The sequence below is a fragment of the Manis javanica genome, chromosome 11, assembly GCF_040802235.1.
Source record: "Manis javanica isolate MJ-LG chromosome 11, MJ_LKY, whole genome shotgun sequence".
NCBI classification, from domain to species: domain Eukaryota; kingdom Metazoa; phylum Chordata; class Mammalia; order Pholidota; family Manidae; genus Manis; species Manis javanica.
The window spans coordinates 63,230,451-63,247,131 of NC_133166.1; the positions used below are offsets into that span (position 1 = coordinate 63,230,451).

Below are 16,681 nucleotides of genomic sequence, written 5' to 3' on the forward strand. Positions count from 1 at the left end.
TCCTTGGTCCAAGGCCCTTCTATTTCATTGCATTAAATATATCATGCCATTCTCTCTGGCCTGTAAGCTTTCTATTGAGAAGTCTGATGATAGCCTGATGGGTTTTCCTTTGTTGGTGACCTTTTTTCTCTCTCTGGCTGCCTTTAATACTCTGTCCTTGTCCTTGATCTTTGCCATTTTAATTATTATGTGTCTTGGTGTTGTCCTCCTTGGGTCACTTGTGAGATCTGTGGGCTTCCATGGTCTGAGAGACTATTTCCTCCCCTAGTTTGGGGAAGTTTTCAGCAATTATTTCTTCAAAGACACTTTCTATCCCTTTTTCTCTCTCTTATTCTCGTATCCCTATAATGCAAATATAGTTCCTTTTGGCTTGGCCACACAGTTCTCTTAATATTCTTTCATTCCTGGAGATCCCTTTATCTCTCTCTGCCTCAGCTTCTGTGTGTTCCTGTTCTCTGATTTCTATTCCGTTATTGGCCCCTTGTATCTCATCCAGTCTGCTCTTGAGTCCCTCCAGAGATTGTTTTATTTCTGTATTCTCCCCCCTAACTTGATCCTTTAGCTCTTGCATATTTCTCTGCAGGTCCATCAGCATGGTTATGACCTTTATTTTAAATTCTTTTTCAGGAAGATTGGTTCAATCTATCTCCCCAGGCTCCCTCTTGGGGGGTCTGGGTAATTCTGGACTGGATCAAATTCTTCTCCATTTTCATGGCAATAGAGGTAGTCATAGGTAGTTGGCGCATGTGTCAGCTGGCAGATCAACATCCCTTCCTGCTTGCTGGTTGCCTTGCCCTTCTCTGCTGCCTGTGCCAGTTACCCACATGCGGGGAGCAGCTTCTGGTTTTATTTCCTGAGCCGTTGCGGGCAGGGCAGCCATTGGGGCAGCCCAGAACCCCACAGGGAGAGGCTTGTGCACCGGGTGTGCTCTCCTTCAAGAACGGCAATCCTTTGCACCCTGTCCCAGCTTCCTATGTCTGTCCTGGGCTTCCCCACACCGGTGGAGCCTCTGAGTCTGGCCTGGGCAGCTGTGAAGGAGGCTCTGGGCGGCTGCTGTGGGTGCGGCCGCTCTCAGGCTGCTCCCCTGCTGTGGCAGGGCTGCATAGGAGGGGGAATGAATGGCAGGCTGTTTATCACTGTGAGAGGCTTTAGAGCTGCGCTGCCACCCAGGGGATTAGGATGCCTGAAGTTCCCTGGGATTCCAAGCCTGCTGGGCCAAGTGTGCTGGGACGGTTCCATCCAGCTGTGGAGCCTCTGTCCCTTTAAGACTTTCAAAAAGCACTTGCTTTTCTTTTGTCCCAGGGGCACTGGCTGCAGGGACCCATTCGCAGGTTTTACTTTTCCATTTCCCTGATATCCAGCACACCACCCACTGTGTGTCTGCGCTCCCAGTGTGGATTACTAGGGCTGGGTATTTAGCAGTCCTGGGCTTCCACTCCCTCCCTGCTCCGACTCCTTTCCTCCCGCCGTGTGAGCTGGGGTTGGGGAGCGCTCGGGTCCCACTGGGCTGCGGCTTCTATCTTACCCCCTTTGATAGGTGCTGAGTTCTCGCAGATGTAGCTGTAGCCTGACTGTTGTACTGTTTCTTCTGGCCTCTCTTTTAGGTATAGTTGTATTTGTTGTATTTTCAAAAATATGTATGGTTTTGGGAGGAGATTTCCGCTGCCCTACTCATGCCACCATCTTCTTCTGTTCCTGTAAACTTTGTTTTTTACCAAAAGGAAAAATGCAATTATATTTATTTAACTTTCCTCAGGTTGAGAAAAGACTTTCTAAGCATAAAAACCATGAGGGAAAGCCAAAGAAAGGTCAGAATTGACTCTCAAAATTTTTGAGCTACTCTATGTCAAGTATTATAAACAAAGTCAAAAGACAAATACCAAAGACAAAAATATTTACAGGAAGTATGATGAAGGGTCATAGGTTTTACCACCTGTGATTGCAGATCAATAAAAAAATATTAGCACTCTGTAGAACAATGGACAAAGAATGTGAACAAAGTTCATAACAGAAGAAATGCAAACAGCAAATGGGCATGTGAAAAAATGTTGAACTGGGTTATTAATTAAATAATTCTCTTTGAATAACAAGTTGTCATTTCTCCCCTAAATTTTTTTATCACTGACAATTGTTAATATTCAGTATCGATGATGTGGCCAGATGATCGATACTGTTATATTTTTCTGATGGAATTATAAATTGACACAGCCTTCGTAAGCAAGCAGTTTGGTAGTATAAATCAAAGTACCTTAAAGGTCATACCCTTGGATCTAGTAACTCCATTTAAAAATATATATCATAGAAATATGTTTTGTCCTGGATCTGCTTGCATTATCTTGTTTTCTTTCTTGTTTTTTCTTTTTTTTTAAGTAGTACTGATATATTAAAATCTCAGTCTCCAACCATGTGTACCTATTCCACTGCTATATCCTTAGCATTAGCACAGTGCCTGACATACACAGGTGGCCAAAAACAATTTGTGAGTTTAAAGAAGGAAGGATATGTTCACACAAAGGAATATTATATAACATTTTTGAAATACTGTTTATTTGAGATGTAGAAAAATGCTCACAAGGGGGAATTCTCAAGATGATGGCGTGAGTAGGGTTGGAAAAATCTCCTCCCAAAACTATATATACTTTGAAAATAGAGCGAATACAACTATTCCTAAAAGAGTGACCAGAAGATACAGTACACAAACCAGACTACATCTACATCTGCGAGAACTCAACATCTCACAAAAATGGTAAAATACAAAGCTGTGACCCGGTGAGACCTGAGCACAGTCCCCACCCCAGCTCACCAGCAGGAGGAAAAAAATCAGAGTGGGGTAGAGTGGAAGCACAGGACTCCTAAATAACTAGCCCTAGTAATTTGCACCAAGAGCACAGACACACATTGCATGGTGTACTAGATATTAGAGGAACAGAAAAGCAAAATCTGAGACTAAGACTGCGAACAGGTTCCCACAGCCGGCTGCCCTGGGACAAAAGAAAAGCAGGTGCTTTAAAAGCCTTAAAGGGACAAGGGTTTAACCGGAGGACAAAACTGGCCTGGCACACTCAGCCCAGCAGGCTGGGAACTTTAAGGAACTTCAGGTGCCCCAAACCCCCGGTGGCAATGCAGCACTGAAGCTCCTCACTGCGATAAGCAGCCTGCTGTTCATTCCCCCGTGCCAGCACTGCAAGCAAACCAGCTGATCCACCATTCCTGCAGAGCAACCAGGGAGCAGCCCCGGTCACAGCAACCACACAGAGGCTTCTCCCAGCATATGGCCAACTGGGCCAGACCCAGAGGCTGCTGCCTGCCCGCAGTCTACCAACACAGACAGCAGAGACTGGTGCAGAGTCCGGAAGGCACAAAGGGGCTTTATTCTCACGGCGAACATGCACTGCTCGCCTGCAACCCTCACCAGTGCCCTAGGCCATCCTGAGGGCCGCCCCACCCACGGCAGCTTGGGATTTAACCCAGAGGCTGCCCCCTGTGCGTGGCTGACTCGCACAGGCAGAAGAAGCTAGCACAGAATATAGAAAGCATGTAGGAGCTCTGTTCTCATGGCGAACACATGCTGATCACCTGCAAACACTGCCAGAGCCCTAGGCCATCCCGAGGGCTGACCTGCCCATGGCAGCTCAGGGGATCAACCTAGAGGCTGCTCCCTGTGTGTGGTTGCCCAGCACTGGCAGCAGAGACCAGTGTGTGGAGTTCCGAAAGCATGAAGTGGTGCCATTCTTGCTGGAGAACACACGCCACTCACCTGCAACCCCTGCCAGTGCCATAGGCCATCCAAGGGCCATCCTATCCACAGCACCTCAGCACCTCAGTTGTCCAGCACAAGCAGCAGAGACTGGCATAGTGTCCCACAAGCACAAAGGAGTGCCATTCTCATAGGAGAACAAAACGCTACTCGCCTGCAACCCCCGTCAGTGCCCTAGGCTATCCTGAGGGCCGCTTCCCCCACAGCAGGTCGGGATTAACCCAAAGGCTGCTTCCTGTGTGCAGTTGACCAGCACAGGCAGCGGAGACAGGCAAGGCGACCAGCAAACAGGAAGGGACTTTGATATCCCAGCTGGCAAATGCGCCACTTGCCAGTGATCACTTCCATCACCATGAAAAGGCAGAAGAACCTTGTTCAGTCCAAAATTCCTCAAACACCAGAGAGAGGGCCTGGAGACTGAAATCACCAATCTTCCTGACAATGAATTCAAAATAAGTCATAAGCACGCTGATGGAGCTACAGAGAAATATGCAAGAGCTAAGGGGTGAATTCCAGAGGGAGATAACAAATGAAACAAACAATGGAAGGATTTAAGAACAGACTGGATGAGGTGGAAGAGACTGTTAATGGAATAGAAATCAGCAGGAAACAGCGAAGCTGAGGCAAAGAGAGATAAAAGGATCTCTAGGAATGAAAGAATATTAAGAGAATTGTGTGACCAAGCAAAACAGAACAACATTCACATTATACGGGTACCAGAAGAAGAAGACAGAGAGAAAAAGGGATAGAAAGTGTCTTTGAAGAAATAATTGCTGAAAACTTCCCCAAGTTGGTGAAGGAAATAGTTTCTCAGTTCATGGAAGTCCACAGATCTCCCAACACAAGGAACACAAGGAGGGCAACACCAAGACATATAATAATTAAAATGGCAAAGTGAGTTAAAGTTAGATGGTTAGATAGTAAAGAAGCTACTCTTGAACCTTTTGTAACCACGAATCCAAAGCCTGCAATGGCAATAAGTACATATCTATTGATAATCACCCAAAATGTAAATGGACTGAATGCACCAATCAAAAGATGTAGAGTAACAGAATGGATAAAAAAGCAAGACCCATCTATATGCTGCCTACAAGAGACTCACTTCTAACCCAAAGACATGCACAGGCCAAAAGTGAAGGGATGGAAAAAGATATTTCATGCAAACAATAGGGAGGAAAAAAGCAGTTGTTGCAGTACTTGTTTCAGACAAAATAGACTTCAAAACAAAGAAAGTAATAAGAGATAAAGAAGGACATTACATAATGATAAAGGGGTCAGTCCAACAAGAGGATATAACCATTGTAAATATCTATGCACCCAACACAGGAGCATCAACATATGTGAAACATACTAACAGAATTAAAGGAGGAAACAAAATGCAATGCATTCATTTTAGGAGACTTCAACACACCACTCACTCCAAAGGATAGATCCACCAGACAGAAAATAAGGATGGATACAGAGGGACTGAACAATACACTGAAACAGATGGACCTAACAGACATCTACAGAACTCTACACCCAAAAGCAGCAGGATACACATTCTTCTCAAGTGCACATGGAAGATTTTCCAGAATAGACCACATACTAGGCCACAAAAAAAGCCTCAGTAAATTCAAAAAGATTGAAATTCTACCAGCCAACTTCTCAGATCACAGAGGTATAAAACTAGAAATACATTGTACAAAGAAAACAAAAAGGCTCACAAACACATGCAGGCTTAACAACATGTTCCTAAATAATCAATGGATCAATGACCAAATTAAAACAGAGATCAACCAATATATGGAGACAAATGAAAACAAAAGCACAATGCCCCAACTTCTGTGGGATGCAGCAAAGGCAGTGCTAAGAGGAAAGTACATAGCAATCCTGGCCTATTTAAAGAAGAAAGAACAATTCCAAATGAATAGTCTAAATTCCTAACTATTGAAACTGGAAAAAGAAGAATAAATGAGGCCCAAAATCAGCAGAGAGAAGGACATAATAAAGATCAGAGAAGAAATAAGTAAAATTGAGAAGAATAAAACAATAGAAAAAATCAATAAAACCAGGAGCTGGTTCTTTGAGAAAATAAATGAAATAGATAAACCCCTAGCCAGACTTATTAAGAGAAAAAGAGAATCTACATACATTAACAGAATCAGAAATGAGAAAGGAAAAATCACTATGGACACCACAGAAATACAAAGAATTATTAGAGAATTCTATGAAAATCTATATGCTAACAAACTGGATAACCTAGAAGAAATGGACAACTTTCTAGAAAAATACAACCTTCCAAGACTGACCAAGGAAGAAACAGAAAATCTTAACAGACCAATTACCAACAACGAAATTGAATAGGTAATCAAAAGCTACCCAAGAACAAAACCCCCGGACCAGATGGATTCACTGCTGAATTTTATCAGACATTTAGTGAAGACATAATACCCATTCTCCTTAAAGTTTTCCAAAAAATAGAAGAGAAGGGAATACTTCCAAACTCATTCTATGAAGCCCGCATCACCCTAATACCAAAGCCAGGCAAAAACACCACAAAAAAAAGAAAACTACAGACTAGTATCCCTGATGAACATAGATGCAGAGATACTCAACAAAATATTAGCAAACCAAATTCAAAAATACATCAAGAGGATTATACACCATGATCAATTGGAATTCATCTCAGGGATGCAAGGATAGTACATTCGAAAGTCCATCAACATCATCCACCACATCAACCAAAAGAAGGACAAAAACCACATGATCATCTCCATAGATGCTGAAAAAGCATTTGACAAAATTCAACATCCATTCATGATAAAAACTCTCAACAAAATGAGTATAGAGGGCATTTTGGTATAAAACTAGAAATAAATTTTACAAAGAATACAAAAAGGCTCACAAACACATACAGGCAAACCCACAGCCAGCATTATACTTAACAGTGAAAAGCTGAAAGTTTTATCCCTAAGATCAGGAACAAGACAAGGATGCCCACTCTCCCCATGGTTATTTAACATAGTACTCGAGGTCCTAGCCACAGCAATCAGACAACACAAAAAATAAAAGGCATCCAGATTGGTTAGGAAGAAGTCAAAGTGTCACTATTTGCAGATGACATGATATTATACATAATAAGACCTAAAATCTCCACTCCAGAACTACTAGAACTAATACCTGAATTCAGCAAAGTTGCAGGATTCAAAATTAATACACAGAAATCTGGTGCTTTCCTATACACTAACGATGAACTAGCAGAAACAGAAATCAGGAAAATAATTCCATTCACAATTGCATCAAAAAGAATAAAATACCTAGGAGTAAAACTAACTAAGGAAGTGAAAGACCTATACCCTGAAAACTACAAGACACTCTTAAGAGAAATTAAAGAGGACACTAACAAATGGAAACTTATCCCATGCTATTGGGTAGGAAGTATTAATATTGTCAAAATGGCCATCCTGCCTAAAGAAATCTACAGATTCAATGCAATCCCTATCAAAATACCAACAGCATTCTTCAATGAACTGGAACAAATAGTTCTAAAATTCATATGGAACCACAAAAGACCCCAAATAGCCAAAGCAATCCTGAGAAGGAAGAATAAAGTGGGGGGGATCTCACTCCCCAACTTCAAGCTCTCCTACAAAGCCACAGTAATCAAGACAATTTGGTACTGGCACAAGAACAGAGCCACAGACCAGTGGAACAGAATAGAGTGTCCAGATATTAACCCAACCATAAATGGTTAATTAATATACGATAAATGAGCCATGAATATACAATGGGGAAATGACAGCCTCTTCAACAGCTGGTGTTGGCAAAACTGGACAGCTACATGTAAGAGAATGAAACTGGAATACTATCTAACCCCATTCACAAAAGTAAACTCAAAATGGATCAAAGACCTGAATGTAAATCTTGAAACCATAAAACTTTTAGAAGAAAAATATAGGCAAAAATCTCTTGTATATAAACATGAGTGACTTCTTCATGAACATACCTCCCTGGGCAAGGGAAACAAAAGCAAAAAATGGACAAGTGGGACTGTATCAGACTAAAAAGGTTCTGTTCAGCAAAGGACACCATCAGTAGAACAAAAAGACATCCTACAGTATGGGAGAATATATTCATAAATGACATATCCGATAAGGGGTTGACATCCAAAATATATAAAGAGCTCATGCACGTCAACAAACAAAAAGCAAGTAATCCAATCAAAAAATGGGCAGAGGATCTGAACAGACACTTCTCGAAAGAAGTAATTCAGGTGGCCAACAGACACATGAAAAGATGCTCCACATCGCTAATCATCAGAGAAATGCAAATTAAAACCACAATGAGATATCACCTCACACCAGTTACGATGGCCACCATGCAAAAGACAAACAACAAATGTTGGTGAGGACATGGAGAAAGGGGAACCCTCCTACACTGCCGGTGGGAATGTAAATTAGTTCAACCATTGTGGAAAGCAGTATGGAGGTTCCTCAAAAAACTAAAAATTGAAATACTATTTGACCCAGGAATTCCACTCCTAGGAATTTGCCCTAAGAATACAGGATCCCAGTTTCAAAAAGACATATGCACCCCTATGTTTATTGTACCACTATTTACAATTGCCAAGAAATGGAAGCAACCTAAGTGTCCATCAGTGGATGAATGGATAAAGAAGAGGTGGTACATATACACAATGGGATATTATTCAGCCATAAGAAGAAAACAAATCCTACCATTTGCAGCAACATGGATGGAGCTAGAGGATATTATGCTCAGTGAAATAAGCCAGACGGAGAACAAAAAGTACCAAATAATTTCACTCATCTGTGGGGTATAAGCACAAAGCAAAAACTGAAGGAACGAAACAGCAGCAGACTCACAGAACCCAAGAATGGACTAACAGTTACCAAAGGAAAAGGGACTGGGGAGGATAGTTGCGAAGGGAGGGATAAGGGGGAAAAAAGGCCATTACGCTTAGCACACTTAATGTGGGGGGTGGGCAAGGGTAAGGCAGTATAACACAGAGAAGACAAGTAGTGACTCTATAGCATCTTACTACACTGATGGACAGTGACTGTAATGGGGTGTGTTGCGGGGACTTGATAATGGGTCTAGTAACCATGAAGTTGCTCATGTAATTATACATGAATGATATCAAAAGAAAAATAAAGAAAAATGCTCACAAGCATTTGTGAGCTCTTTATTGCCTTGCTAGAATCCCTTGCTTGCTTTTCCACCTCCTTGTGCAGATTAGTAATGCACTTTCTGGGCCTAGTGTGTCAGAAGGAATGAATAAAAAGCAGCAAAGCACCGACATGACCAATCACAGTGGGTGAGTGCACTGGGTAGCGCTGGCTTCTTTGGGGACTGACTAAGAGTAGCTCCCTCCCAAGTGAATGGTCACCCTCTTTTGCTTTTTGGCACAACTCATGGTTATGTTGGATATAATATGTTTAAAACCAACCTGAGGCTGTCTCTTGTTTGAAAAATTCAGATCTTAGCAACATTAGGTGAACTGTGGCTCTGTTGAACATCCCTCTCCATCAGCACTGATATTTCCCTCTTGCATTTGAAGTTCTCTTTTACTTGTGCATTTGGAATTCTTTTTCATTTGTTAGGTCTAATCCTGCTTCATTTTCCAGGTAGAATTACAGTGTTCACCTCTTCTCTTTCATTGGCCTTAGCACCCCCTTAGCCCCAGTGAAGTTTTTAATGTTCTTAGAAATCTTCATCTCAGGAGTGTCTTTAAGTTGTGGTTAAGCATCTTTATCTCTGCTTGATTTCCCTGTCCTGTCCTAGTGTCTATACCTGATTAGTAGATTCAGGCCCTGTTGCACTCCCTGGTACAGAGAGGGCAGCAGCAGTTCTGTTCCTAGCTGTGTTGAACTTTGATCTGGTAAGTGACTTCACAGCCTAAATCAAGGAGCCTTACGCCCTCTAAAATCTCATAAATGAGCCACTACCTTCTTTTTTTTTTATGTTGATTTCTTTTTTTAACTAAGGTATCATTGATGTACAGTCTTAAGAAGGTTTCACATGAGCAACACTGTGGTTACTACATTCATCCATATCATCAAGTCCCTCCCACATACCCATTACAGTTGCTGTCCATCAGCATAGTAAGATGCAGTAGTTACTACTTGTCTTCTCTGTGTTATACTGGAGCCACTCCCTTCTGATGTCTTTCTCCCAGCAGGACATACCTCTCCTCTGTATGAAATACTTTTTTTCAGAGAGCATCCTATTGCTTTTCTGAGATGGAGCTGGACCGCCTGAGGACATGGTTACCATCTGCTCGGTGGTTGCCTGAGGGGTCAGAGGTTAATGCTTTGGTTTTATGTACTACTGGAAGAGCAAAGTGGCAGAAACAATTAAAATGAATCACTAAAACCAAAAGTTATTTCTAACATTACTTCTGTCTTCTGCCTATAAAAGTTATGAATGTGCTTGACAAACTCACTGCCAAAGGTTGGAGCCTGGAACTTAGACTGTTTATATGAGTTCATTATTGTTTTGATTTTGATTTTCGTGGTGGAGATCATTATAAACTGTTATGTTCTCAGAAGCACCCCTATAACAAAAAGCATAAACATAGTATTGCAGTGAAAGCAATCCTACAGTAACCCAGATATAATCCTTTATATTGGAAGTGAAATAGATGAATGGGTGGATCTGCCCAGAAAGGAGGTGAAGAAATCTGGAAGCTTGGGTCTGTCCTGGTCTCAAGTTTCAACATGCTCTGTGCTGGTGTGAGCAAGGAAGTGTTCAGTGCACCCCTTTGTCAGCTACGAAGGAGTAACACCACCTGTTGGCAGCTTCATAGGCTATGCTGTGAATCTGCTTTACTATATTGGACATAAATTGACTTTGAGTTCTCTGAAATAAAGGAGCAATATAATAAATAAGAGACATTTGTGTCCCAAGTGTTGGGGAGTTGTGATACATTTGTTAAGGCTTAAATAACCAGTCTTAGTTTGTAACACTGTGCAGATCAAGCCAGAGCTCTTGGAGAAAATCTTGCTGTTGATTATTCTGAAAAGAAAGAGTATATCTGCAAAACACCAAGTGAGCTATAGGAAGAGTTGTGACTAGTTCTAACATAGGTTAGTGAATTAGCATAAGTTATGAAAAGGCAATCTGAATTCATCACACCATGTCTTATTTAAAAGCCCATTTTCTCACAGTATGTCAAAACATAGAGCACAGCATAAAAGCAGATGCAGAGTTCTTGTACAAATAACTTTTAATTTCTTCATAGGCTAGAATGGCTTTTGTGCAATTTGGATGCTGATAATATTAATAATAATAGCTAGCACTTGCACCATTCTTAATATGTACCAGTGTCTAAGTGACTTACACATATTGTATCAACTGAGGCTCACAGCAGCCCCATGTGGCAGGTACTGTCATCAGTCCCATTTTACAAATGATGTTATAGGGAGGTGAAACAACTTGCCTATGGCTAAACAGTTGCCAAGAATTAGAGCCAGTAAATGAACCCCTACAGTCTGAGTAGAAGTTTGCATTTCTTTGACCACTGTCATGGTCTGTTGCATCTTGATCGCACATTCAGTGCAATGAATGCTGTCTTCTAGGAAGAGAATGGAGACTACACATATGTGGACAGAGTGAAGATACCTTTGGATCATGGGACCTTGTTGATCATGGAAGGAGCTACACAAGATGACTGGCAGGTGAGAACATGCAAGTGATACAGATTTATTCTCCTATGGAGGCAGTTTCCAAACTGACCAATGATTATTTCTGTAGTAAATGTGGTGAAAAGCAAGTTGCTTTTATAACGAGCAAGTCAGCAAAGTGGCATTTCCAAGGAGCTTTGATACTACTGACAAATCAGAATGACCTCTACAGCAGCAGTGTCCAACAGAACTTTCTGAAATGATGGAAATATTCTGTATCTGTGAGCCTGATGTAGTAGCCACTAGGCATATAATTGATGATCTCTTGAAATATGGCTAATGTGCTGAAGGATTGAATTTTAAATTTAATTTTAATAATTTAAGTAGCTTCAGGTGGCCAATGGCTAGCATATTGGGCCTTACAGCTCCTCAGCTTAACCAGGCCATTTTAAAGCCAGGTCATTTTTAAGCTCTGCAAATTAATGTGATACCACTTAGCACGAGAGTGAAATCTCATGCCTCTTTGGTCTCAGCCATTTATGTGTTTTTGTATGAGGTTTGGAAAAATGGCAGGAGGCTGAGAGGAAGAGCAACAATTAGAAACAACAAACATACCTCACTGGAAGAGTGCTGGCACGTTACAGCATAGGGATGCAGATTTGTTTCAGAGGAGACCTTTCTCCACAAGACTTAAGGAACTTATTACTGCTCACTTAAGGGGGGTAAAATTGAAATATTTCTGTCTTCTCACAAATAAGTCTCAAATTGTTTTGAAGTAAAAATTTGTGTGTGTGTTTATGTCAGAGTTATTTATATTTCCATTTAGCATCGAGTGCCCAAAGAGTACCACTCTAGAAAACCAAGAATAAACCTGACCTTCCGGACAGTTTATCCAGACCCCAGAGGGGCACGCTGGTGATCTGAGTTCTTTGAGACAGAAGCTGTGCTGGGACTGGGCGAACCTGCCACCGGGAGGAAACTTGGAGTGGCTGGTCCAACTGAGCTCACTGTGTGGCTTTTTGGAAGATGAGGGTAGAATTTGCTTCCCAGTTCAGCATCCTATTAAATGACAGCCAGCAGTTTGTGTTCATAATGTGTTTACTGTAGAAACAGTGATCCCTTATTGTATCTTGAAACCACATATTTTCTTTAGGCAAATTAAAAACTGCTGTGTTTGTGCTCAGAATGATTTTGGCCGTAAGCAATTTTTCTCCTGCCCTCCCCTGCCTCATTTGAAGAAATATGAAAGGATTTTGCTTCCAGGGTAAATCTGCACATGCTTATTCCTTGTGACTTTAGCAAAGTGGTGATATAAATATGCGTCAGTTACTCTGGAGCCTTCCATAGGCAGACAGCTGCTGAAACCCAAACAGAGGTGGTTTCACAGAGATTTGTTGAAGTGTGCCTTGGCTCTTTAACATCTCGGCTTGCGTGCTGTTGTAATGGAAAGCTGCATGTTCTGGGAGTGCTTTAGTGGACTCAGTCAGTCTTCCTGGAACTCTCAAGACAGGTTACAGGCCTCTGAATAGAGTGAAGGTAATATTCTCTAGTGCAGCCATCTTCAAGCCATCACCTGGACTACTGAGAAAACTGTCCCCGCAAAGGGGGATGAACTGAGTGATGTCATGAGAACTCGAGGCTGAACAGCAGCAAAAGCCTTGCTAGTGACAGCTGTTCCACATAGATTAGTTTCCCCTCGAGAATCCTTGAGTCATTTAAACCCAAGTCAGATAGAAGCTGGAGGAGTCCCACAGGGAATAGACTCAGTTACCTAAGAGTTCTCGTCCCTTTGATTTCAGTAGCCCTGTGACTCAGGCTTTCTTCTGACTCAGTGTCCTCTCATACTCAGGTTCCCAAGATTCAGGGATTAGTCCATAATGTCACCGAAGTTCCCAAAACAACAGAATGACTGCCCCTTCATTGCATCATAAAAGCACGTGTCTTCTTGACCTCTTGACTCAGGAGCAGTCTGCCAGATTAATTCCAAAGCAAGATATGGAAAACCTGAGAGAAAGAAAATAGATTCAAATGGATGAGAGTTAGAGTTAGAGTTTCTCTAGCTGTCTGTGGGGAATATTTACAGAGTCTTCTTGCTTTTGATCTTGTTTCCATTCCATGCTGAAAGATTGATGATCCCATGAATGCAAATATAATACCATGCATGGCCAGGCTCCTTTTTCTGACAAGCGCTCAAGCTTCTTGCATTGGACTCCCTTTATTTCTTTTTTAAATATTGCATGTGTATAGCTCCTTTCCCTAAGAAATACTAAATGCTTTATATAGTCTGAGCATCATTCTAAGCCTTTCAGTGAGGGAGGTACAAGTCACCATAAAATAAAATAAAGCCTCTCTTTAATTCCTGGCTTTTCTCCTATTAAACAAAACAGCCAGCTTTGGTTATGAGTTTGATGCATGACATTGGGAAATTCTTCTTCCATTTCCACAAATGAAATAACTGGCAGATGGTTCCAAGTCTTACAGCAGCCTCCTAATGTAGGGTCATGATCTCCCCTTGAGCCAACTGCAGATTAGATCTCTTCACTCATCACTGCCATATCTGTTGGGGAAGCACATTCCTACCCTGGAGCACACAACTTGGGCCAGTACCTGAGTTTCTTCATCTGAGAGCAGCTGTCTAAGGTTGTTGTTTCTTGCTATCAAATGCCAAAATTGCCATTTTTTTCCCACCACTGAGATAATGTCCCTTCTAAAATGTCAAGTAACTACTTGCCATAGAGTAGAGGTACAGGACTTAGACTGGACAGGACTTCCAGATCCTGGCAAAGGACAGCCATGCTCAGTACTGCACCAACTTGTTGCTATGTTTTACTGGTGGTAGATCTTAATTAGGAATTAGAGGTGAAGCTATTTTTGCTGACATTACTTATAAAGAGAGGGAGCAAATATATTGGTTGTAGTTTGAGGAAAAACAGGTTTCATTTTTTAGCTGCCCTTTTTTTTGAGCTTTGATAACTGGCCAGGCACTGTCCTAGGAGCTTTTTATACATAATCCCTAATCCTCCCTATAGCCTACAAGAAAGAGATGAACTATTTCCATTGCAGAAACTAGGCAACTGAGTGTCCAAGAGGCTAAGTAATTTAACAGGACTTAACTATAAGGGACAGAACCAGAATTCAGACCACAAGCTAAGCCCTAAACAGTGTGTTTTCTCCTTTGCTAGATTTAGGCACAAGAGTCTATCAGGCAGCCTGGAACCCTGGGCCTCGGCTTGCTCCTCTAGAGCTGGCCACCCACTGGAAGAGCTCACCACCAGGCCACCTTGCTTGTCCTCTGACTTTCCTGTGCATCAGGGCGGCATCTACATCTCTCTCTTTAATCAACATTAGCAACACCTCGTCAGAACCCATGTTACCAACTGGACTAGGAATTGGCTACTTAACTGGGGAAGCTCGTTTTTGGGGGACAGAATCCAATTTCTTGCAATTTAGACAAATTCTCATCTTCCTGGCATGTGACTCAGAACAGTGTTTCCTGACTATATCCAAGCAAACTTTCCGAGGTAGTTGAGGGGTCCCTTCCCCCCTTCATTCTTATCTGAGTGCACTTGGGGACTCTGAATGACACCCTAACTCAGCATCAGGCTTCTTCACGATACTTGACGCACCACAGCTCCAGCCAGCAGATAGCTCAAAAGAACAGGTCAGGTCACACACTCAAAGCATCTTGACAACAGGCAACTGGACTCAGAGCACAGGCTGGGATAGGGTGCACTGAGCATCAGATTGTACCCCAGGATTGAAATCCAGATCCACATTGTTGTCCTCCTGTAAACTGCTAATTCAGGTGGCATTGATTATTCCTAATACATTTGGGTCACAGCTCATAAACCTGCCGTTTCCTTGTGGTACTCAATCTCTGCCACCTCTGTGGTGGATATTACCCTGTCCTAGTGCATGACAGGTCTGTCTGGACCTGGTGCATCGGTAGCACTATCTCCTGAGTTGTGTCATGGTGAGCCCCCCAAGTACTGAGTGGGCACCGTGGTGAGCAGACTGCTCCAGTTGGAGAGCTTCAGAGAAAGCCCTGACACGTGATGGGTCCCTGCCCTACTGGAAATATTTCTTGCTTGAGTTCTGGCAGCTTTTACTTGGCTGCAGAATGTCTAAGACCCACTTTGCCTTTTCTGGTCATAAATACTTGTAGTGTTGAATATGAGGTCTTGATTGCTTTATTTTTCTTAACAATGCCTTTGAAAAAGCCGAATGTTTCCATAGTGATGCTTTCTGTTTAAATCTTTACTTATACATGGTTCCACCCACATGCTGTCCTCAGAGAGACCTAGTCTACAGCTGTCCCTTCCGCCCTCCCCATGTTCTCTGTGGAAGGTAGGGGCCCCTGTCTGAGACCCCTGTCAGCTTTATGTTGCTGGAATCTGCTCTTACATGGGATCCCTGCATCTGGGGAGGTCAGCAGTTTCTTGGTAAAGTAGGACAGCACCTGATGGCACCATTCTCAGCTGGCTTAGAGCACTGGGGCACTGGCTTGTAAGAGGCGTCCCCGGCCTGTGAACAAAGCCCCGTGTGGCCTGGGCTGTTCCTCTGTGTTAAAGCTGGGTTTGAGGCCTGGCACTGAGTTGAGGAAAACAGGATGTTAGGCAGTACCTTTGTAGCCAGCATTACCCCAAAGATTGTTTTCTTAAATGAGCCAATTTGGGGTGACCAAAGTATGTGTGACATTATTAATCACTTCTGAGCTGTCACTCCCCATCATCATCATGGTGAGATCACACTCCCTGGAAACCAGGGACAGTCCCTATTATGTGACCTCCAGGATTGTGGACATGTTCAGATAGGACCCTGGCCTTTGACCCCATTAGCTTTTAACTCTGGACACACAAATTCTAGGTTTCTGAAAAGGAAGGAAAGGTGAGAGCCAGGAGGGAGTGTACCAGGTCTGCTTGGTTGGGCCTATTATACCCCTAACCTGATTCATTCCTAAAAGCAACCCTATGAGATGGTTGTTTTTTTAAACAGATGAGGAAATGGAGGCACAAAGAGGATTGATCCAATTCTGAGGTCTGGTGTCCTGGGTGGGCTGGGAGAGCCCGGCTTGGGCACTTGTCAGCAGGCAGTCTGGTTCCCTCTGGGCCACCCAGGCCTGGCCCCTGACTGTGGGGCCTCTGCAGCCAGAGACTCTTGTTCTTGCCTGAGAGCTGCACCCCATGGGGTGGGAGGCAGGGCAAGTGGTGGGCCGTTACAGGGCTCTGGAGGGCCCCGTGGTCGGGTTGCAGTTAGCTGCTCGCTGCAGAAAGGGTGTGGGCAAGCATGCTGTGACAGT

General features: G+C 42.8%; 1 protein-coding gene across 6 annotated transcripts in view; it reads left to right on the forward strand.

The window, feature by feature from the left end:
* ALKBH3 (alkB homolog 3, alpha-ketoglutarate dependent dioxygenase) overlaps positions 1-15,547 on the forward strand; it is a 53,830-nt gene extending 38,283 nt beyond the window's left edge. For 5 of the 6 annotated variants that reach the window (XM_073216438.1, XM_073216437.1, XM_073216442.1 and 2 more), the window contains 2 exons: positions 11,338-11,436; positions 12,209-12,571. In XM_073216438.1, coding sequence (XP_073072539.1) covers positions 11,338-11,436; positions 12,209-12,301 — 192 coding nt within the window. In that variant the 3' untranslated portion in view covers positions 12,302-12,571. Of the gene's footprint in view, positions 1-11,337; positions 11,437-12,208; positions 12,572-14,564 lie in introns of those variants that run through there. The other variant, XM_073216440.1, reaches the window with a different exon arrangement.
* The last annotated feature ends 1,134 nt before the right edge of the window (positions 15,548-16,681 follow it).